Below are 23,790 nucleotides of genomic sequence, written 5' to 3'. Positions count from 1 at the left end.
GAATTCATGTCACTCAGAACTCATCTAAATTTCTGTGATCCAACTCTCCAACACTGCAATGATAAATGGATGGTAAATTGGCAGTTTGAGGTTGGAAAGCACTCAGTTCGGCATTAGTGGTGTGGCTGCTTTATAACATGGATTAAATGTGTAAAGTCACAAAGGGCTGGAGGTTTAGAATGATACATTATTGGAGTATCTGGTTATTTCAGCTCAGCATTTATCACTTGAATTTGTGTGCCGGTGGGACTTTCAAAATGGTAAACAAAATCTTCGCAGCAGTTTACAAAGTGTAGTCCGAATTAAAATAATCCTGACTAAGATGCCATTAATAAAAAAAAGAAGAAATAACATTTATAGAGTGCTTGCCACGTCTTTTGGATGTCCAAAAGCATTTTACAACAAATTACTCTCGAAGTGTAGCCACTGTTTGAACATAGCAGAATTCCACAAACAGCAATGAGATGAAATTCTGACGAGACTGGACAGGTTAGATGCAGGAAGAATGTTCCCAATGTTGGGGAAGTCCAGAACCAGGGGACACTGTCTAAGGATAAGGGGTAAGCCCTTTTGGACTGAGATGAGGAGAAACTTCTTCACTCAGAGAGTTGTTAACCTGTGGAATTCCTTACCGCAGAGAGTTGTTGATGCCAGTTCATTGGATATATTCAAGAGGGAGTTAGATATGACCCTTACGACTAAAGGGATCAAGGAGTATGGAGAGAAAGCAGGAAAGGGGTACTGAGGTGAGTGATCAGCCATGATCTTATTGAATGGTGGTGCAGGCTTGAAGGGCCGAATGGCCTACTCCTGCACCTATTTTCTATGTTTCTATGAATAGTGATGCTGGTTGAGGGATAAATATTGACCACGAGAGTATCCCTGCTCTTCTTCAAATAGCGCCATGGGATCTTTTACGTCCACCTGAAAGTAAAGATGGGTGTCTTAATTTAACTTCATCCAAAGGACGGCACCTCTAACAGTGCAGCGCTCCCTCACTGGAGTGTCAGCCTAGATTATGTCCTCAAGTGTTGGTGTGAGGCTTGAACCCACATCCTCTGGCTCGGAAGCAAGATTGCTACCACTCAGCCAAGGCTGACACGTACACAATAACAAGAAATTGTATGCTCTGTGTTGTTTTATGAGTGTTCAATGTATCTGGCACTCCTGAGTGATTTGGACTTGTTCGGTCCCATATTCAGATTTGCTGTTAAGTGCAAAAAGAGCACCTTCTCTTATGTCTCAGAAGAGTCGCAAGTGCTTTCCATACAATGAATTACCTTGAAGTGCACTCATGTTTTTATATTGCCAAACATGGTGGCCAATTTGCCAACAAGATCCCACCAAACAGTAAGGATGTGGACAAGCAATTAATCTGTTTTTGGTTGTGTTGATTGAGGGTGAAATGTTGGCCAAGACACTGGGAGAAGAACTCCATTCATCTAAAAGTGACACAGGATTTCTCTTTGTTTTGTGGGAAGGCCCAAATTATTTATTTATAATTGTGGAGCCTGTGAATGGAAGTTGCTTCATGCACTCATGAAATGAACTAACTGATGCACAGTTACTGGTCGACAACTTATATTTTGCTTTGGTTCTTCATATTTTTCTTCCTTTCAGTTGCCTTATAGCTTGATGTATTATGCAACAGCCATAGAATTGCAATAAACTAACCAGACTGAATGAACTCGTTAAATTTATCGGCCAGTTGTTTTCGTTGGGGGCACAATCGGGAAAATGCGCCTGGAATGTGAGGACACTGCACTCAGGTGGAGTTACGCCTATGTTTCTGTTCAAACTCATTTGCATAATCCCAACATTAATTGATTATTGACGGGAACATAGCCAAAGGGGCCTCAAGATTATTAAATTAAACTAATTTAAACTGTAAATGTGTTGAAGTATTTTCTGCAGTTCAAGGAACCGGCCAATCAGTGCTTCCAATTGACTACTAGTCTTATGTACCAAGGGCAGATCAGTTGACTGAATTTGAACTTACTTTAAATTCAGTTTAAATAAGTGTAGCATCAGTATGAGGAACAGACCTGACTGAGGCTTCAAGTGATTGCTGGTCACTGCAGCTGCAGGTCATTAACAATGGATTAATGTGATCAGGGGTGCCTGTACACTGAAATTCTGGGTGCAACGTGATGAACCCCCGAATGGGGGCAATCAGCAGGAACATGGCACGCCAACCTGGGGGTGTGGTCAGTTTTGTGGGCAAGGACTGCTTCGGGTGAATTTCACTTTTGAACTAGGATAGAAGATCACAGAAACTCGAGCGTAAGTGATTATGGCTGTAACTCACTTATTTTTTTTAATTCCCTGACCTTTTGCTCTATTTCATTCAATTCTGCCCAGAATACTATCTGGGTGGAAAATATTTGGAAACTTCAGGCCATCATAAAAAGAGCAAATGCTGGAAATACCCAGGGTGCTCTGATAAACGATTTGCACCTGAAATATCAAAATCTAGCATTTCTCTTCGCAAATGCTGACTGATTAACTGTGTATTTCCAGCGTTTCTGTTTTTAGTTCAGATTTCCAGCTTTTACAGATTTTTAATTTTTAATTAACTGCTTAAAATATATCTTTTTATTTGGTGCGATATCAGTGCAGAAGACACCCCAATTTCCGTGAGCTCCTTAATCGCCCTGAGAACCAAACGTACAAATTAAAGACTGCACAGGCGGAAGAATGGAACTCTCCTGGTGTACTGGCCAACATTTCACCCTCATTCAACAACACCAAAAACAAATTAATTGGCTTGGTAACTCAAATCATCTTCCCCCCACCCCCCCCACAAAAAGTACAAACATACACACAAGCTGCTAAAGGATCCAATGAAATGCTAAAAACAAAAAGATCTTTATAAAGTTGATGCAGCTACTGCAGGAGATAAAGCAGGCATGTTTCTTGGGCCTCCAGTCCTCTCTTTTGTTTCTTGGCCTGCCTTATGGTGTCGTCCTAGCTCCCATTCTAGTATTTCCTCTTACATTACTCTCTTCTCAACTATACATGGTTGCAGTTTTGCTTATGAGGGCTCAAGAAATTCAATGGTATGAATTCGCTTTCTGATATTAAAGCATTAATCTTTTCAACTTGGTCTTATTTGTTTACTTTTGATGCATCATTTACAGTGGAACAGGAATTAACACAATATCTGATAAACTTTCAGGGTAATTTAAAAGACGTGTTGGATAAGTTTTCTCTTGCAGTGAGGGCCCGGAATGTCTAGTCGCAATAATTTATTTGAAGGATAGATAATGCTTTGGGCCAGATTCATATCACACATTCTGATCATTGCAATTTGTAAATTCTAAAGTAATATCTTGTCATGCCATATGGTTGTTCATAATTTAGAAATGTAGTTTTCTCCACTATATCAAATAGGGTAATATTGAGGTTGAGGAACCATAGACAAACGCATTGCAAAGCATAAAACAAGTTATTTTCACATGTCCAACTGCTAAGGATATTGGGGAAAGTGCTCTCAAATGTTAAACTTCACTGTTTTGAACCTAAGTACATGCACTAAAATCTTGTCATTTAGACATGTGGGCAAGCCCTGGGAACTTGGTTCAGTATAACAGTTTCATCAATTGGGGTATCAGGGCAGGCCAAACTAGACCAGGCCACAGAGGACAATATAAGATTGTTTGACTGTGGAAACATGCCCTGTGCATAGCTCCAACTTTCGGTTTCTTCCAACGCTTAACTGAATTTTCCTGAGTTTTACTTTTATTGACGAGTTGGATGAAAATGACACAGAATCCAATATAGTTCCTCCATGATGCTATTGAGAAGTCACTGTTGTCTATGTGTGTGTTCTAGTGTATTTAAAAAAGAAACTTGAAGCAGGTAACTTCAAATGTTAAATTGGGCATCCTTTCTTTTGACAGGCCTCCAACTTTGTGAACTGTATGAGCAGCATTGTATGTTGATGTGACCGTAATCTGTCAAAGTAATCAATGCTTGTACTGTTTCAGAGGGAGAGGCAGTGGTAACCATTTCCTGTCCTTTTCAGCTAATCGAACCTTCTGTAATATAAATGGACAGTTCCATTGCCAGCATGAATTCTAATATTGGATTGATCCACTACCAAAGTGCAATACGAACTAGAAAATAAAACTGCTGCTCTCAAATCTTCACTAAATTACATTGCTGTCTGTCCTGACAGTTTTTCAGTAATTATTGAATACACAACCACATATACAGTAAAACAAGACAAGAAAAGTATAGATCAGACATGAAACTCTGGGTTTACTCAAGAATGAGACCAAAATTGGTGAAATTGTCTAGGTCAGAATCTCACAGAGCAGAAAATAGAGATAATACGTATGATGATGGATTAACATTGTGGCTTTCTTTCAACATAATTTTATGTAATATATTTTACGTTACATGATTAATAACTGGCCTTCATGTGGTTACTATAGAAAGAACAATAGATGGAAAGGATAAGGAAGCTTGCTGGTAAGTTCTTTTTAATATTACTAACACCTGCCTTCGGCTGTTTGAATATTTACAGTGTAAAACATTATCAGGGATCTGCGATCACATCATCTCACTTTCATCGGACTCCCTGGTGTCGCAGTCTGCACATCTTGAAGTTGTCCATCTGACGAACATCATGCCCAGTGAGGGTTTGGTAAGGACCTATTTCTTCCACAAAATTGTTAATGTTCATAATCATGTGCAATAAACGTTTGTTTACTATATCTTAAATTAAGCTACAGAGGCAGGTGGGATAATGAAACCTTGCAATAGCATATTTCATTTACAGTCTTCTGCTGTATTGTAAACCTGAGCATTAAAAGAACTGATTTGACATTTCTCAGTTAAAAGTGATTATAATTGTTAAATACTTTAATACTTTTGTTTGTTTAATTTATCTGCAGGGGAAAAATTATATTGGGACAGTGTTCCAATGCATCTTACCATGTGGTGGTGCAAAATCTCAACACAGTAACTTCTCTATATTGGCTGTACCATCAGGGAGGTGGGAGGAGGGCTGGGATTAACACAGGATGAGAGTTTAATGTTTGCCATGTGGTACGGAGAAATATTAGAAGGTAAGTTGCACTCGACTGCCCTTGCACATTGCCTGTCATCTGATCAAAAACAGAGGTCTAAGAGTTTGGTCAATGAATAGAAGATGGATATAACAGAGGGAAATGATTTAAAATTACTTTATATATAAATGACCATTCTACTGCTGTTTCTGATTCTCCATTTGCAACAAATGCTCTTGAAAAAGCCTCTAAAGCTCCCCCCTCAGACATCCTTTTAGTCCTTGATATACCACTGTGTTCTACTTTAGCCTCTTGTACCAGGGTGTCCTTCCACAATGTGGCTGTTTAAAATGTGTCTGTTCAAACTGTCATAGTGAGGATGTCAGAAATGGTCACTGGAAGGCAAGACAATCACAGCCTTCCTTCCCTGTGCTCTGAAGCTGCAGGGAATAGAGGAGCTTTTAGATGGTCAAAGGAGGAGAGGGGGCAGGAGGGTTTTTCTGCTAATGTCAACTCTTGTGGCAATTAAAACAGGAGGGAGGAGGAATGGTTTGGTGGCAGATTGGACTGTCTAAAGAAGCTTCGAGGGCGGAAGTGTGGGGGTGGGGAGCGTGAAACAACAACAACAGTATTTATATCATGCCTTTAATGTACAAAAAAATTTGAAGGCACTTTGCAGAGGTGTAATCAAAAAAAAAAGGACAGCAAGACAAAGTGGATTTTTGGTTTTGATGTTTTTGGAGCGATAATGGTAGTGAGGCGGTAACATTTGCACCCAGGAACAATTTGTGCCTCAGTAAGTAAGTTTGGGCACCTGGGCCCTGCATCAGGGGTTGCAGCACTAGGGGAGGCGTTGTACACCTCTCTTGGCCCAAGAAAGGGAAACTCCCGAGCTAAAGAGCCGGTTCGGGAGCACTCCGAGAGAGGCCTGGGCCGGGGGGGGGGGGGGGGGGGGGGTGGGCGGGGGGGAAGCTAAAAAAAATACCTACAAAAAATTTCTAAAACATTGCCCACGCCACCGCAACACAAATCACACAAATATTTTAAACAAAAAACACTCGCACTTACTTTTGGAGTACATTTTCCTCTCCGCCACCGGCATCATGGGACTGCTCTGATTTCCTAGGTGGTCCTTGCAGGCGCACTTCCGGGCGGACGGGTCGGACAAGACTCAAAACCCGCGTCGGTGTCGCAACCAGGGGCATTGCACACCCGGTGCAGCTATTCCCGGCGGTGCTGCTCAGCGACACGGTAAAACCCAACCGGAGGACCGTGGCGGGGCGCTGGAGACCTATCCACCACCTTTCACCCCGCTCCGGAAAATCCAGCCCCTGGCATTAAGGAGGGTATTAAAGGAGGGAGAGGGAGGTGGAGGGATTCAGGAAGAGAACTCTAGAGCATGGATCTCTGATGGTTGAAGGCACGGCTGTCAATGGTGCGGTGTTAGGAGGGGCTTTACACAAGAAGTCATACTGGGAGGAAGGGGCAGTGTCGGGTTGGACAGAGTCATAGACTTAGGGGAGGGTGAGGCCATGAAGGGATTTAAGTGCTGGGGGCCCATGTAGGTCAATGAGGACAGGGGTGATGGGCAATTGGGACTTGGTGTGAGATTGTATACGGGCGACCGTTTTAAATTAATTACAACTCTTTTGGTGGGGGGAACAAAATAGACATTAGATCAAGTGCCCCCTGATCTGGGGGACACTCCAGACACTTAACTGCCCCTTTTTCTAATAAATGTGTTTTTTTTTTTAATTAATTACAAAGGGTGGAACATGAGATCGGTCAGGAGATAAAAAGATTAAATCAGTAGTGCACTAAACTTCACAGTAAAAATTGTGTGTGTCATAATAAGATCAGATTGTTGGCAGGACTGAAAATAATTTTCTGTACTGTTAGGTGATAAATGTTATAAATAAGAGTCTGAGAAAAGCACAGAACATGACTTAATCTCTCTGAATCAGTTGTTCTCATCTATTAAGTCTCAGATGGATTAAACGAGATGTATCAAAACCCCTGGCAGGTTTTGATGCAGTTCGGATTATATCGCAGGTGGGTGCTAAATGCAATGCAAAACAATTAAACAAAGTCAGAAATAACAAGGTTATTTGTTCAAATATTTTAAAAAGCTTCCTTGTTCAGCTGTCTATGGGACTACATGTACAGAAATTACAACACAGAAATAGGCCGTTCAATCCAATCATTCCGTTTTGGTACAAAATCAAAGTGCTGGAGCACTCATCAGGCCAGGCAGCATCCATGGAAAGAACAGACTAGTTAATGTTTCAGGTCTGGACATCTGGGGGTAAAAATTGGTATGTGTTGTGTCTGTTTTTTGGGCATAAAACAAGCACAAAGCTTACCAATGTAGCAATAGGATGGCGTGTACCCAATCTGCACACGCATCGGTCCCACTCCTAAATCTATGGGACCCATTCTCCAGATGTCCTCAGGTGTTAGGCACCTTGAATTATGTTAATGAGGGGTCTATTGCCTTTTAAAGTCCTGTGTTCAAGATAACCAGATCTACATGCAGCCTTACCCTAAAGGGACCGCTGGAGAGCAACACCAAAAAGATACATTTCTTTAAAAATACTTACTTGAATGTGGAGCCAGTTGGATCAGGAATGCTGTTCTTAGCTCCACAGTAGTCTCGACGACTGTTGCCTCACACTCCTCAGTTCCGAACTGATCACCTCTCTCCCCCGATCGCTTGCCACCCTCTCTCGATTGCCCCTGCTGCCGATCACCTCCACCCCCGTTTGCCCCGTTCCCAATTGCCTCCACATCTCCCCCCCCCCCCTGAGGATCACTGCCTACGTCAAAGTGGCCCAAAATTGATGTCCATTTCACTAGTGAGCTGGCTGGAGACATGCAGCAGGTGTCTGCATCTCGCTGGCCTAATTTAAATGAGGCCTGATGCCCAATTTTGATGGGTCCCAGGTCTACCTGTTCCAGCAAAATCTTTGTTCCCTGTGCCCAGTTTGCACCAGTGGCAGGCCAAAACTATCCAATTTCTACCCTCTGAAATGCTAACCTATCAGTTTTCACCACAGGAGCTGCCTGATCTGCTGAGTTTTTCCAGCATTTTCTGTTCTTCGGTCAGATTTCCAACATCTGCAACATTTTGCTTTTTGTCTGTCAGGGTGTTTATGCTCCACGTGAGCAGTAGTCCTGATGCCATCTGCCCATCCTGTTTCCAGATTCCTTTACCTCCATTTTTTTCAACTACCTATGGACCTATTCTTAATTGATTACATGGTCTCTGCTGCAATCACTAACTGGTATTACATCCCTTAGTACTACAGTCTTCTGTGTAAAAAAAAAATGTTCCTCGTGCTCTGTCCTACATCTCTTACATGTAATTATATATCTATTTCCCCTCCTTCTAGACCTTACTATCGCTGGAAAGTGACAGTTTCTATATACCTCTTCCTCGCCCCTTTATAATTCTAAATACTTCTACCAAATCACCCCTTAATCATTTCTGTCTAATGGAATGTATGTATTCCAGGTTATTTTTCATATTTTTATCTCATTATACCAGACAGCATCGTAATGAATCTGTACAGTATCCTCTCTCTTGCCTCAAAATCCTTCTTATGGTTTGTAGCCTAAAACTGTAACCTAATCTACCATTACATCTCATAGAAACATAGAAACATAGAAAATAGGTGCAGGAGTAGGCCATTCGGCCCTTTAAGCCTGCACCACCATTCAATAAGATCATGGCTGATCATTCACCTCAGTATCCTTTTCCTGCTTTCTCTCCATACCCCTTGATCCCTTTCGCCGTAAGGGCCATATCCAACTCCCTCTTGAATATATCTAACGAATTGGCATCAACAACACTCTACGGAAGAGAATTCCACAGATTAACAACTCTCTGAGTGAAGAAGTTTCTACTCATCTCAGTCCTAAATGGCTTACCCCTTACCCTTAGCCTGTGACCCCTGGTTCTGGACTCCCCCAACATTGGGAACATTCTTCCTGCATCTAACCTGTCCAGCCCCGTCAGAATTTTATATGTTTCTATGAGATCCCCTCTCATTCTTTTAAACTCCAGTGAATACAGGCCCAGTCGATCCAGTCTCTCCTCATATGTCAGTCCTGCTATCCCGAGAATCAGTCTGGTGAACCTTTGCTGCACTCCCTCAATAGCAAGAATGTCCTTCCTCAGATTAGGAAACCAAAACTGAACACAATATTTCAGGTGAGGCCTCACCAAGGCCCTGTACAGCTGCAGCAAGACCTCCCTGCTCCTATACTCAAATCCCCTAACTATGAAGGCCAACATGTCATTTGCCTTCTTCATCGCCTGCTGCACCTGCATGCCAACCTTCAATGACTGATGTACCATGACACCCAGGTTTCATTGCACCTCCCCTTTTCCTAATCTGCCGCCATTCAGATAATATTCTGCCTTCGTGTTTTTGCCACCAAAGTGGATAACCTCACATTTATCTACATTATACTGCATCTGCCATACATTTGCCCACTCACCTAACTGTCCAAGTCACCCTGCAGCCTCTTAGCATCCTCCTCACAGCTCACACCGCCACCCAGCTTAGTGTCATCTGCAAACTTGGAGATATTACTCTCAATTCCTTCATCTAAATCATTGATGTATATTGTAAATCGCCTTATTTTTCTTACATCTCTTGCCATAAAACCCATTATTCCATTAACTTTTTTGTGGCCATATCCACTTGATCTATTGTTCTTAATGTACTGTGAACCTGAATATACAAATCACTCTGCACTTTCACATCACCTAGCTTTCCTTCATTCGAAGTATAATTATTGGATGCGATTATTTAAACTGTGTTTTGGCTGATTGGCTCTCCATTATCACATGACCTGATTGCTGATTGGAAGCCGCACCCAGAAGTTTCTCTGGAATGTGTAATTGGAACCGCCCAACCCAAATTCTGAGTGACTTTGCAAAGTGTAATTCAAGCCATTCTGACTTCAGAACTCCCCTGCAAGCAGTCACGGAGAGGATAGAGCTCCACAAACCCAGCAAAAGTCTCCCAAGTCCCTGACCCCAACCCAAGTGCATGCCTCCCCCAGCCGAAGTCCCTGACCCCGGCCCAAGTTCATGCCTCCCCCAGCTTAAGTTCTTTAAACCCCTCCCAGCCCGAGTTCATGCCTCCCTCAGCCAAAGTTCCTTACCACCCCCACCCCCCCCCCCCAGCCCAAGTTCATGCCTCCCCCAGCCCAAGTTCCTTTGTCCCCCAGCCCAAGTTCCTTTGTCCCCCAGCCCAAGTTCCTTAGTCCCCCAGCCCAAGTTCCTGACCTTACACCGCAGCCCCCCCACTCCCCGCCATAAATGGAGCATTGTTTATGGGTCATGGATTGTTAACAGGTTTATGAAGTGACTAGTGACAGTGTCGCAACTTCTGGATTTCATCCACTGCAACAATGTCCCTTGTAACACATGCACCGAGCTTTGGTGTAAAGGGAATTGGAAGAACATGATATGTCTTCCCTGAGTTCCCTCTCTCCCCTCCAATCCCCTCTCCCACTTTCCCACTTTCCCTCTCTCTCTCTCCCCACCTCTTTCTCTCCATCTCTCTGTCCCCCACCCCTCTCTCCCCCTCAGTCTCTCTCTCTTTCCCCTCTCCATCCCTTCTCTTTCTCTCTCTCCCCCCTCTCTCTCTCCCCCTCTCTCTCTCTCTCTCCCCCTTCTCTCTCTCTCCCCGCCGCCCTCTAGTCTCTCTCTCTCTCTCCCCCTCTCTCTCTCCCCCCTCTCTCTTCCCCCCAGTCTCTCTCTCACCCCTTCTCTCGTCCCCTCTCTCTCTCCCATCCCCCTCTCTCACTCCCCCTCTCTCCCGCTCCTCCTTCGTCTCTCTCTTCACCCCCCCCACCCGCTGCCTCTCTCTTCGCCTCCCCCCGTCCACCGTCCACCGCCTCTCTCTCCCCCCTCCACCCGTTGCCTCTCTTCCCCATCCCCCCCCCCCCCCCCCATGGCCCACCAACTCTTTTTCTTCCCCCCCTGCCCGCCCCCTCTCTTCCCCTCCCCCCTGCCCGCCTCCACTCTCCAGCAGCAAGGTCGAGATTAGCAGCGCGGTCGGGAGGGGGTGGAGAGTGAGAAGGAAAAGTGTAGCAGAGCCTGTGATTGGAGAGCAGCGAGCTGAAGCTGAAGCGGGGGGGGAGGGGGCCCGGGGTTCAATGTCAGTACTATATGGACAAACTCACAAGCTGCCCACCCACACTGCGATCTCTGAAAATCAGGGTGAGGACCTGAGAGAGGGAGGGAGGGGATTTGTGGGAATGTGTATGTGTGCGCTAGGCTCACGAAGCAGAGCCTGGTCTCCAATCGTCTTAGGTCCCCTTGCCATTGGACCAAGTCCATGTTCTGTCAAGTTTGTGTGGTAGCTGGAGTGTAATGGCCACCCCACGTTAAAAGAATTCACACACAGCCATCTTCCATCTACTAGAATTAAGTTTGGGACCTGGAACGTCAGGACCCTCATGGACAATCCCAACTTTGCACTGCTATCATTGCCCAGGAGCTCAGACTTTTCAACACAGGAGAAGGCCAGCTCAAGGAACAAGTTGGTGGACAGCAGGCACCTCAAAATACTGGAGAAGTACCACCAACATTGCCTCCACAAGATCCTGCAAAACCACTGGCAGGATAGGCACACCAACATCAGTGTTCTCGCTCAGGCCAACATCCCCAGTGTCAAAGCATTGTACGCATGCTTGACACGAGGCTCCCAAAACAAACGCTCTACAGAGTTCCGACATGGCAACCGAACCCCAGCTGAGGAGAGGAAATGATTCAATGACACCCTCAAAGCCTTCCTGAAAAAGTGCAACATCCCCATCGACACCTGGGAATCCCTGGCCCAAGACCGCCCAAAATGGAGGAAAAGCATCTGGGAATGCGCTGAATACATCTCTTCGCTGAGAGCAAGCTGAAACCAAGCATCAACAGCAGAAGGAGTGGGCAGCAACACAGGCTCCTCAAACTCCCGTTCCTCCAACCACCATCTGCCCCACCTGTGATAGAGACTGTAGGTCCCGCATTGGACTCTTCAGTCACCTGAGAACTCATTTTTAGTTTGGAAGCAAGCCATTCTCGACTCCAAGGGATTGCTTAAGAAGAAGAAGAAGACACTTTCTTCTGGAAAAGCAAACCAGAAGAAGAACGCTGCCTCCATGGGGTAGGATTCGCCATCACAAATGAGAAGTTTGGTGTCTTAGAGACTCCCCTTGTTGGATAAACGAATGCCTCTTGGCCCTTCGGCTCACACTAACCTGGAACCAGTCATCATCATCATAGGCGGTCCTCGTATCGAACATGACTTGCTTCCACGCCAAAAAGGGATGAGTTCACAGGTGTTTCAATGAAGGACCTAATATTCCAGGTCCCGAACTAAATGTTGAAGGGTGGAAGATGCCTGTGCATGGAGATTTTTAACATGTGGTGGCCATTGCACACCAGCCACCACATGGGCTTGACGGAGCTAGGTCTTGGTCCAGTGGCAAGGATTAACCAAGACGACTGGAGCCCAGCTCTGCTGCACGGACCTAGTGCACACACATATCGCAGTGTGGGCTGGCCCGTGCAGCCCCTGGGCTCTCGCCTCTTCTGGGCCCCGAACCCTCACCTCTCCTGGGCCCCGATCACATCGCTCCACGATCACTCGCCGCTCCTACTGTACCTGCCCACGCTCCAATCAGTGACCTGGACCTTGGTGATGTCCAATCCAGTCGCCCTCTTCACAGCCGTCGCTCTCCAGCACGCGCTGTAGCTTGAAGTGGTATGCTCCTTTGAAGGCCTCGACCCACTGATGGTCCTTGCAGGTCGGGGCCACCGCGCCGAATGCCGGTTTGGGCCGCACGCTGCTCCTTTGAAGGCCCCGACCTGCTGATCTTCCTTATAGGTCGGGGCTGCTGCGCCAGTATGCTACGGTCATCCTGGAAGCTATGGACGAGGCCAAAGAGGAATTCTACTCCAGCCTTGAACAATCTCTGTCCCGAGTCCCAACGGGCAACAAGCTAATTATCCTTGGCGACTTTAATGCCAGAGTTGGAAAGGGCACAGACCTCTGGAGAGGAGTGATTGGCAGGGAAGGGGTAGGGAAAACCAACTCCAGTGGTTTCCTCCTCCTAACGAAATGCTTAGAACATGGTCTTGTCATAGCCAACACTTTGTTTCATCAGAGAGACAAGTACAAGGCCTCGTGGCAACACCTTCGTTCCAGGCACAGGCAGCTACTAGACTACTTCATTGTATGAGCGAGGGACCGCAAGGATGTCCACATCACTCATACCATGACAGGAGCTGACGACTGCTGGACTGACCACCGCCTAATCCGCTCTGTTATCTCCATCAACATAGCCTCAAAACAGTGGCGGCAATAGAAATGCTGCCGCAGAAAAATCAGTGCTTAAGCACTCAAAGATCCTGCAAAGAAAGCCAGATTCAGTCAACACCTCACAGCCAACCTGTCGATTTGCAATGAACCGGAGCCACAGAGTGTCCATAGTGCCTGGTCTGCTCTCAAATCCACCATTGTTAGCACCTGTGAAGAGACTCTTGGTTATTCTACTAGAAAACATCAAGACTGGTTCGATGAGAATGACCAGGAGATCCAGGAGCTAATAAGCCGCAAACGCAAGGCATTCTTGAGAGAAAGAAAACAGCTCTATTGACAACTGAAGGCCGAGTTCCAACACAAAACTGAGACCTAAAGAACAGATGGTGGGTGGAAAAAGCGCAGGATATCCAGCAACTAGCCGACAATCATGACGTGCATGGATTTTTTTAGCGCATCAAAACCACCAAGGCCCAAGCACTCAAGGTCCTATCCCACTGAGAGCTAAGAATGGAGGGCGCTCATCAAGGACAGAGAGGAAGTCAGTGCCCGTTCTTAGAAGCACTTCGAAAATCTCCTTAGCCAAGACTCTGTCTTTGACGTGAGTGTCCTTAACTCCATCCCACAGCATGCTACCCGCCACCACCTCGGCACAATCCCAGCCCAGCATGAGGTTGAAAAGGCCATCCAACAACTGAAAAACAACAAGGCCTCAGGAGCAGATGGAATCCCTGCCAAAGTACTAAAGCATGGCTGAGAAGTATTCTTGGCACAAATCCATGACCCCATCTGTCTTATCTGGAAGAAGGAGAGCATGCCATGGGATCTCAGAGATGCCATAATCATGAACATCTTGAAGAAAGGTGACAAGTCGGATTGAGGTCATTACAAAGGAGTTTCCCTGCTGTCTGCCACAGGGGAAAAAGCACACATTGGTTTATTTGCAAATAGTTTCATTTTTGTGTTTAGCTGAATCCTGACTCTTGCTGGTAGTCATCCTTTAAGCTGGTTTGTGTTGGATTTTTATTCTGACACACATTCCGAATTGCTCTATTCGCTGAAAATAATGCCGACAATTACAGCACGAGGACTGTGGCGCACTGGAGTGTTGCATTTGATCAGTGCTTTGTCATAACTATATTGACTGCAGAATGCCAAGATTAAAAATTAAAAAGTTCGAAAAGGGCATAGAGCTTGAAGCTATTCTGAAGCACTTTAAATTACTCGAGCCATCAACCTCTTTGTGTGAGGGAAAATAAATAGCCTTTTTTGTATAAATTCTCACTGTGAATGAAGTACATTGTTCAAGGTGTGCCATAATTTCCACTTTGCAATTTAATTTCCGACAAACCAAGATCGATTTGAACAAAATATGCACTTTGCATTCCTGGCTTTTATTCATTCAACAGAAGCGAAGGACTCTTTTTTCTCTCTCTCTCACTAGTGAAGTGATCTGGAGGTGCGATGCAATACATCACCTCAGAAACAATTGGCAGCTGATGGGTGTTGTATATGTATAATGTATGTACAGTTACATTAGACCACTGAATGTATCTTCACACTGTATACACTATACCTGTACCACCAGAGGGTGCTACTGGTGGAGACTTAAGGGTCACCTGCACACTGCAGGTAACCAAGTATAAAAGGGAGCGGCAATAAATGGACTAAGGTCACAACAGTTCAAGTACAATACCTTGCCTCGTGGAGTCATTACTAGAGAGTGCTTACAGACACAACAATGGGTGCATGTGTTTTGAATGTAGCAGTAGTTGTTAGAGCAGCACAGTTTTGCCTGATATATCTGGGTGGTGGGGTGCGTGGGGGCAGATTGCAATACTCTGCCATGGCAAAATATCTCATTGATCCTCTGCCTCATCTTCTTGCAGGGTATGTACATCAAATCAACCTACGACGGCCTACATGTCATTACAGGAACGACAGAAAATGTAAGTCTGAACCTCACCCTTTCAAATACTAAAGAAAACCTAGCATTTGATTGTTTTAATTTTACTGAATTTAATTTAAGGAATTTAAGGAATGTAATGCCTAAAGAGGAGTAAATTCTGATTTCTGAGAAGGTGATATCTGTTCGTCTTGAAATGATGCTTACTTAAAACCTTTGAGCAATTTGTAAAACATTCTGCAGTTGCTGCTCCAACCTATTCAACACTGGTCTCCTGCAGCAGGTGGTAATACATCTCTTAGTAGGACACTGTCAGGTCCTCAATGCTCCATTTACACAACAGGTGATTTATTTTCAAATGACTTGTTAGTTTTTCCAATGCTATCTTCTTCATTTTAACAGGCTCTGCACGTTTTTTTTCCAAACATTTCATTCTGTGACCCAGTTCTGAATGTAGAATCTGTAACAAAATGAATTAACTTGAATGCCAAACATCTTTTCCGCACCCCACCCCTTACCTCCCACACCGCTAGCTTTCAGAATATGGACACATTCTGAAACCCTGCAATAACGATTTGCAGTAAATATCCATTGCTGAACATTGGAAAATACAATGGGGGCAAAATTGCCCTGCGCCCTGATTGGGGGCAGCAACCTGCTGGGGCCAGGACTTTCTGCGACTGCCGCTAAATTGGGCTTACCGCCCCTAAAATGAAGTGGAGCACAATCTTGTGCGCTCCACATCCTTTAGGGGCAGGTCCCGGGGCGATGTTCAGCACTACGCGGATGCTCCACGTAGCACTGATGTGTTTCAACTCTCCTTTCCTTCGCTTAAAGGGGAGAGCTGCTGCACATTCTGCAAGGCCTCTGATGGCCTCCACTAGGCCACCCGGTCAGCATGGGACTAGGCCTGCAGCTCGGTACCTGAAACAGAGCGCCGGTCTGCACGATGGCGGCCCGGACCACGCTAGGAATCATATACCGGAGCCGAACTGAGAGTTGGCAAATCAGTAAAATGGCGACCTCGCCTTTAAGTTCCGCCCTGTGAACGATTGTCGGTCAACTTCACGACCTGTGAAGCTGGTGTTGACATCCGCTCGCGCCAGCCTCGCGGGCCACGGGGCAGTAAGGGGCGGCATCGCCGATGATATCGCCGGTAGTGCGGTGGCCCATGGCATTACCTGCTGGGCATGGCACTGCCATGGCAGTGCCTCTGTAAACTCCTGGGCAATTTCCCAGAGGCGCTAACAGGCCTCTAAAAATAGGGTCAATTTCTCTCCCAGTGAGTCAAATGGAGGCAACAAAAAAACATTTCTAATTCCCATTGCTCACTGAATGAAATTATACAGTCTTATATTCTAATACTCTTGTCCTCAGAGGGTTGCTGAAATATCAGTAAAACCAAAATCTTTAGAAAAATGGTACATAATGTAAAACAAATGTATAATTAGCATTTGCAACACTATATTTACAGAGCAAAGTGCATCTTATCACCAGTGTAAGACGGAGGAAACACTGAAGTCATGGAGGTGGTGCAGACGATAGCTGTGAGGCTGATCTCTGGCATCAAAGGAATGAGTTATGAAGAAAGACTAGGATTCATTAAGCTTGGAAGGTGGTGACAGAGAGGGGACCTTATACAAGTAAACAAGATATTAAACATAGTTGATAAATTAACCCTGGAACACTATGGCAAGGTAAGCCAAGACAGCCGAACAAAGGGGCATATGTTAAAACTGGTGGAGCGATAATTTATCAGAGTTGGCAGGAGGAACTTCTTCACACAAAGACCCATCAATATGTAGAATGGACATCTGGATATGGTAGTGGAGACAAGAACCTTAGATTCACTGAATTAGATTCCATGTTGATGTGGGGAATGTTATGGTTGTTTTGGAATGCAGGAACTGAATTGGGCCAAATGGCCTTCCTCATCTTCATATTATGATCCTGTAAGTGAACTATTTAGACACGTTTGGATTATCGCCGCTTAGCAAATGTAAGTGGTGATTGTGTAAGTGTGAGGTGCTGCCGAGGAGACCTGCCCATCAGCAGCATCTGTTGGAAATTCAGCAGCATCTGTCGGCACTGACTTAGAACTTTTTAGATTTAGGAAATCGTGGGCAGTTTCCAAAACGGCTGTTGGTGGGTGAGGGCCCGTACCAGCAGTGCAGATTTGATAAAGGCCCCTTCAGTGTCACCTTTCGCTTGATTTGGTGTGAATAATCATTAATTTAGTGACCTGAAACACCAAATACATCATCCTGTTTTGTCGAATCACTTGTCAGATCATTTTGCCCCCTTGAAGATGAGGATAGTGCGAACCTCCTAAATTGCCTGAGAATCTCCAGAAATTCAAGGTTAATCTCTTGGACATTGCTTCAAGCAACCCAGGGAATTCTCAACAATGATTATTGAACGGTGTATCAGATTTATCTTGTTTTACAGATCTCATTAGATTCATACATTCCTGGAGACTCTATAGTCCAGCCGATGTTTGAAATGAGTCCACCAGTGTTTGAAATGTCAAGGCAGTGCACGCTTTTCCTCTCTGAGCCATCTGATTGGTGTAATGGTGGTGCGAGTAAAGGAGTTTCACTTAGCTCAGTTCTTAAAACCATTATGTCATAGGATGAAACCAGAGTTGGCAACCGTAAGATGAGGTGATAAGTAAGAGCCTTGAGTAAATTAATCGACAGTTTGTTGGAAGAGGCTGTCATAGTTTCAGAATTACCATGCAGTATGCAAAACTCTCATGCAGTACAATTCCTGTCCTCCTTTATGATCTATTTTCAAAGCAGCAAATGAACCAGGCAGGGGACACAGACATGCGCATGGCTGTTTCAACAGCTGCAGCAATCTCACTTGAAATCTGCTATCAGAATGGAAAATATATCACAGCAGGCAAGATATAGGGGAAATTGACATTTCCCATCTCGCCGAGCAACAACTTTTGACTAAAAGAGCAATACCGGGAATGGTGATAGAAAAAGTGAGGGGCTAGCCAGCCACATTGTTGTATGTGGAAACAGATGATTAAAAAAATAGATCTCCCACTTGAAGCCAAATTTTTCCTTGACAATTTGAAGTATGCACTATTGAAGTACAGTCAATGCTGTGTGCTACCTACAGTAACTATGGAGAGAGACTTTATGAGGTATGTTGGGGTAAAAAGAAGACTTCTCTTCTTCATGGTGGACTCCCTGATATAAGGAATCGACCCCAGCCTGTATAGCGATCACGGAATCACTCAGACTAAACCTCAGTTCAACCGATTTTTATTCAAGCATGCACGGGAGGTGTTCATGGATGAACCTTCTAAGAACAAACGTTTTTCATTTACAGTTATACAGTTTCTGAGGTGTGCGACCCTCCTACAAAACCACCGATTGGCCTACTGTTATCAGCGAAGTTACATCAGACTGGCTCTGAGTGGTTACCGCCACCTGTCCATCTCTCATCACATGTCACCCTTCCAGAAAGTGTTATTCAGTGGTGTCAACTTTGCCTCAGTTCCTCATGACATGTGAATTAACCTTGATTCCCATGGTTTGCTATCTATGTTCCCAAAAGTCCCTTCAGATGTTGCTACAAAAGACTGTTGACTTCCTCCTGTCCTTGGTGTTATTCAGTACTGAATCAGTCTGTATTAAGGTTAACACAATGGATGGTTCATTAATCATCAAGCTTTGCTGTGTAGCAAGCTTTGCTGCTTCCCCTTCTTAAAACCCATTGTAAGCGAGTGTATATGCATGCTTTACATATATAAGCAAGTTTTACATACAATTGGTCAATTTACGATTACAATCCCTACCGTTAGGTAGAAGAACTCCCGATTTCTCAGAACCTCCTAATACTGATAAGCCCTTCAATCTGGACCATGTGTCAAATCAATTCACTACCTTCAGTATCCACTTTAGTGACCGTATTTTATCCCCTTTTCAAGGTAGCACACCCAGCACAGGTGGTGGGAGGTAATTCATAAATTTGGGTATGGAAGAATGAATATAAAATTGTGCATGGCTTGCTGATCTCTGTGACTGACATCCTGCTATGCAATCCCATTACGTGAGGTTATGCACAAGGAACGCTAATTGGGAAAACGTTCCCCGTGAGTCTATCTTTAGCTGATGACTGTTGAAAACATTAATTAGCTTCACATTGATATCAGCTTCTACACACAATTAAGTTACATCTCACTTAAATACATAGATTCATGTAGAATTTTGCAGCACTGAAACAGACCATTCGGCACAACAGATCTATGCTGGTGTTCATTCTCCCACACATGCCTTTTCTCACCTTACTTCATCTCACTCTATAGTGAAATATTCAAGACCCATTCATTTTGATTGAGGAGCAGTTGAGGGTAATTGAAAATACTGAATGATCTGACAATGCTCAGATTTTGAGTGCATGCTTATATCTTTCTAAACTTTTATGCACGTTAAGATTGGGGAATGGAATGCTCTTTCACTTTTGTTACCCAGTGTCAAAACGAGCAGTCCTAGGTCAGGTATTACACTGCAATATTTCGTAGAAGAGCAGGGGAGTTATCCCCAGTGTCCTAGCCAGTTTATCTGGTCATTATCATGTTGATATTTGGGGAGTTTGCTGTGTGCAAGTTGGCTGTCGCATTTCCTACATTACAACAGTGAGCACACTTCAAAAAGTACTTAATTGGCTGTAAAGCGCTGTTGATCATGAAAGGTGTGATATAAGTGCACGTTTTTCTTTCTTTTCTTTGCAAGGTGCAGGGTAAAGCTTCTACTACAGTGGGTTATAACCCAATTAAGTGCCTTAACCCCAACCTAGAATCTATGGGCCCAAGTTTCCACATGATTTGCGCCTGATTTTTAGGAGCAACTGGTGGAGAACGGATTATCTTAGAAATCGCAATTCTCCACATTTTTTTTTCTGCAGTTCTAGTCAGGTAGAACAGTTCTACTTTGGAACAGAATTTTTTCTTCAAAAGGGGGCGTGTCCGGCCACTGACGCCTGATTTCAAAGTTTCCACAGTGAAAACGTACTCCAAACTAACTTAGAATGGAGCAAGTGAAGATTTTTGTAGAACTGAAAAAACCTGTTCTACACATTAAAAAATCAGGCGCAGGTTACAAATTAGGCGTCCAGAACGAGGTGGGGGAGGGGGGAGGGGGGGAAGGGAACTCATTAAATTCTACAATAAATCCTTATTTATACTTCTACAAATATTATACAAATAAATCCAACCTGAATAAACATTTATAAGCAAAGAAAAGATTAAATAAACCATCTTCCTACCTGTGTGAAAGTGCTTCAGCCAGCCTCACAAGTTCATTCGTTTGTTCCCGACGGCAGGGGGAGAGGAGGAAGACATTCCCGACGGTGGGCGGGTCCGACCGCAGTGGGGGGGGGGGGGGGAGGAAGCCGTTCCAGACGGCGGGCGGGCCCGAACGCAGCGGGGGGGGGGGAGGAAGACATTCCCGACGGCGGGCGGTCCCGAATGCAGCGGGGGGGGAGGAGGAAGCCGTTCCAGACGGCGGGCGGGAAGGAGACAGTGAGAAGGCTGCAGGAAGCCTCAGTGCTGATGTGCTGATGGCATTGTGCTTTTATTAAAAAATTTTCAAAAATTAAACAGCTACAAAGAACTACAAAAATGGCCGAGTGCCAATGTTTCCTTCACACTGCGCGTGCGCGAACGCTCCAACGCGCACGCACAGCGTTGCCGGCAGGAAAAAAACTAATTTAAATAGTACCCGCCCCCTCCCACTTACAAAATCGGCGCGAGTGTAGGCTCCGCCCCCCTGGGCGCCGCGCCAAACAGACAAGGAGCTGCAGGGCTCTCCAGAATCGCGAGTTTTTTTTCCGCCGCCGTTTTAGGCGCGAAAAACGGGCGCCCAGCTCGGAGGGGTGCCCGTTTTTTATTGTGTGGAAACTTGGGCCCATAGAATCATAGAATGACACAGCACAGAAGGAGGCCATTCGGCACATCGTGCCTGTGATGGCTCTTTGAAAGAGCTATCCAATTAGTCCACACCCCTGCTCTTTCCCCTTAGCCCTGCAAATTCTTCCCTTTCAAATATTTATCCAACTCCCTTTTGCAAGTTACTATTTAATCTGCTTCCATCACCCTTTCATGCAGTTCATCCCAGATCACAACAACTCGCTGTGTACTTTTTTTCCCCTCATGTTGCCTCTGGTTCTTTTGCCGGTCACCTTTAATCTGTGTTATATGGTTACTGACCCTTCTGCCACTGGAAACAGTTTCTCCTTATTTACTCTATCAAAACCCTTCATGATTTTGAGCACCTATATCAAATCTCCCCTTAACCTTCACTGTTCAAAGGAGAACAATCCAAACTTCTCTAGTTTCTGCACATACCTGGAGTCCCTCACCTTGGTACTATTCTAATAAACGTCCTCTGCACCCTCTTCAAGGCTTTGATATCCTTACTAAAGTGCGTTGCCCAGAATTGGACCACAATACACCAGCTGAGGCCTACCCAGTATTTAGTATGACTTTAGTATGACTTCTTTGCGTTTGTACTTTATTTATAAAGCCAGGGAACCCAAATGCCTTTATAACAGATGTCTCACCTTGCCCTGCCACCTTCAAAAAGTTGTGTATGTATATCCCCAGGTCTCTTTGTTCCTGCACCCTCTTTAAAATTATACCATTTAGTTTATATTACCTCTCCTCATTCTTCCCACCAAAATGCATCACATCACACTTACATAAGAACATAAGAACATAACATAAGAACATCAGAACATAAGAATTAGGAACAGGAGTAGGCAATCTAGCCCCTCGAGCCTGCTCCATCATTCAAAAAGATCATGGCTGATCTGGCCGTGGACTCAGCTCCATTTACCCGCCCGCTCCCCATAACCCTTAATTCCCTTATTGGTTAAAAATCTATCTGTGATTTGAATACATTCAATGAGCTAGCCTCAACTGCTTCCTTGGGCAGAGAATTTCACAGATTCACAACCCTCTGGGAGAAGAAATTCCTTCTCAACTCGGTTTTAAATTGTCTCCCCCGTATTTTGAGGCTGTGCCCCCTAGTTCTAGTCTCCCCGACCAGTGGAAACAACCTCTCTGCCTCGATCTTGTCTATCCCTTTCATTATTTTAAATGTTTCTATAAGATCACCCCTCATCCTTCTGAACTCCAACGAGTAAAGACCCAGTCTACTCAATCTATCATCATAAGGTAACCCCCTCATCTCCGGAATCAGCCTAGTGAATCGTCTCTGTACCCCCTCCAAGGCTAGTATATCCTTCCTTAAGTAAGGTGACCAAAACTGCATGCAGTACTCCAGGTGCGGCCTCACCAATACCCTGTACATTTGCAGTAGGACCTCCCTGCTTTTGTAATCCATCCCTCTCGCAATGAAGGCCAACGTTCCATTCGCCTTCCTGATAACCTGTTGCACCTGCAAACTAACTTTTTGGGATTCATGCACAAGGACCCCCAGGTCCCTCTGCAATGCAGCATGTTGTAATTTCTCCCCATTCAAATAATATTCCCTTTTACTGTTTTTTTTTCCCAAGTTGGATGACCTCACATTTTCCGACATTGTATTCCATCTGCCAAACCTTAGTCCATTCGCTTAACCTATCTAAATCTCTTTGCAGCCTCTCTGTGTCCTCTACACAACCCGCTTTCCCACTAATCTTTGTGTCATCTGCAAATTTTGTTACACTACACTCCGTCCCCTCTTCCAGGTCATCTATGTATATTGTAAACAGTTGTGGTCCGATCCCTGTGGCACACCACTAACCACCGATTTCCAACCCGAAAAGGACCCATTTATCCCGACTCTCTGCTTTCTGTTAGCCAGCCAATTCTCTATCCATGCTAATACATTTCCTCTGACTCCACGTACCTTTATCTACTGCTTTAAATTTCATCTGCCATGTGTCTGCCCAATTCACCAGTCTGTCTATGTATTCCTGAAGTCTGTTACTATCTGTTTACTACACTTCTGAGTTTTGTGTCATCTGCAAACTTTGAAATTATGCCCTGTATACCCAAGTCCAGGTCATTAATATATAACAAAAAAAGCAGTGGTCCTATTATCGACCTCTGGAGACACCATTGCACACTTCCCTCCAGTCTGAAAAGCAACCACTACTCTCTGCTTCTGTCTCTTAGCCAATTTTATATCCATTCTGTCACTACCCCTTTAATCCCATGGGCTTCAATTTTTGCTAACAAGTCTATTATGTGTTACTTTATCAAACACCTTTTGAAAGTCCATATACACAATTTCAATCCAGTATGTTGAGGCACCAACTAGGGAGCAAGCTATTTTAGTTCTAGTATTGTGCAATGAGATAGGGGCCCTTAGGGAAGAGTGACCATAATATGATAGAATTTCATATTAAGTTTGAAAGTGATTCTGTTACATCTGAAACTAGGGTCTTAAATCTAAACAAAGCAAACTATGCAGGTATGAGGGGGCGAGTTGGCTAAGATAGATGGGGTAACTACATTAAAAGGTATGACAGTAGACGAGCAATGGCTATCATTTAAAGAATTAATACATAT

The 23,790-nt window shown here is 44.6% G+C and overlaps 1 protein-coding gene across 1 annotated transcript in view; it reads left to right on the top strand.

Annotated features, from left to right (window-relative positions):
- LOC139265749 (connector enhancer of kinase suppressor of ras 2) overlaps positions 1–23,790 on the top strand; it is a 1,063,014-nt gene that overhangs the window by 568,259 nt on the left and 470,965 nt on the right. Inside the window, exons 6-7 of the mRNA XM_070883099.1 lie at positions 4,532–4,651; positions 15,238–15,297. Coding sequence (XP_070739200.1) covers positions 4,532–4,651; positions 15,238–15,297 — 180 coding nt within the window. The remainder of the gene's footprint in view (positions 1–4,531; positions 4,652–15,237; positions 15,298–23,790) is intronic.

Source organism: Pristiophorus japonicus, chromosome 6, assembly GCF_044704955.1.
Source record: "Pristiophorus japonicus isolate sPriJap1 chromosome 6, sPriJap1.hap1, whole genome shotgun sequence".
NCBI classification, from domain to species: Eukaryota; Metazoa; Chordata; class Chondrichthyes; family Pristiophoridae; genus Pristiophorus; species Pristiophorus japonicus.
The sequence above is the reverse complement of the archived record's forward strand: the minus strand, read 5'-3'. Positions and strand labels throughout refer to the sequence as shown.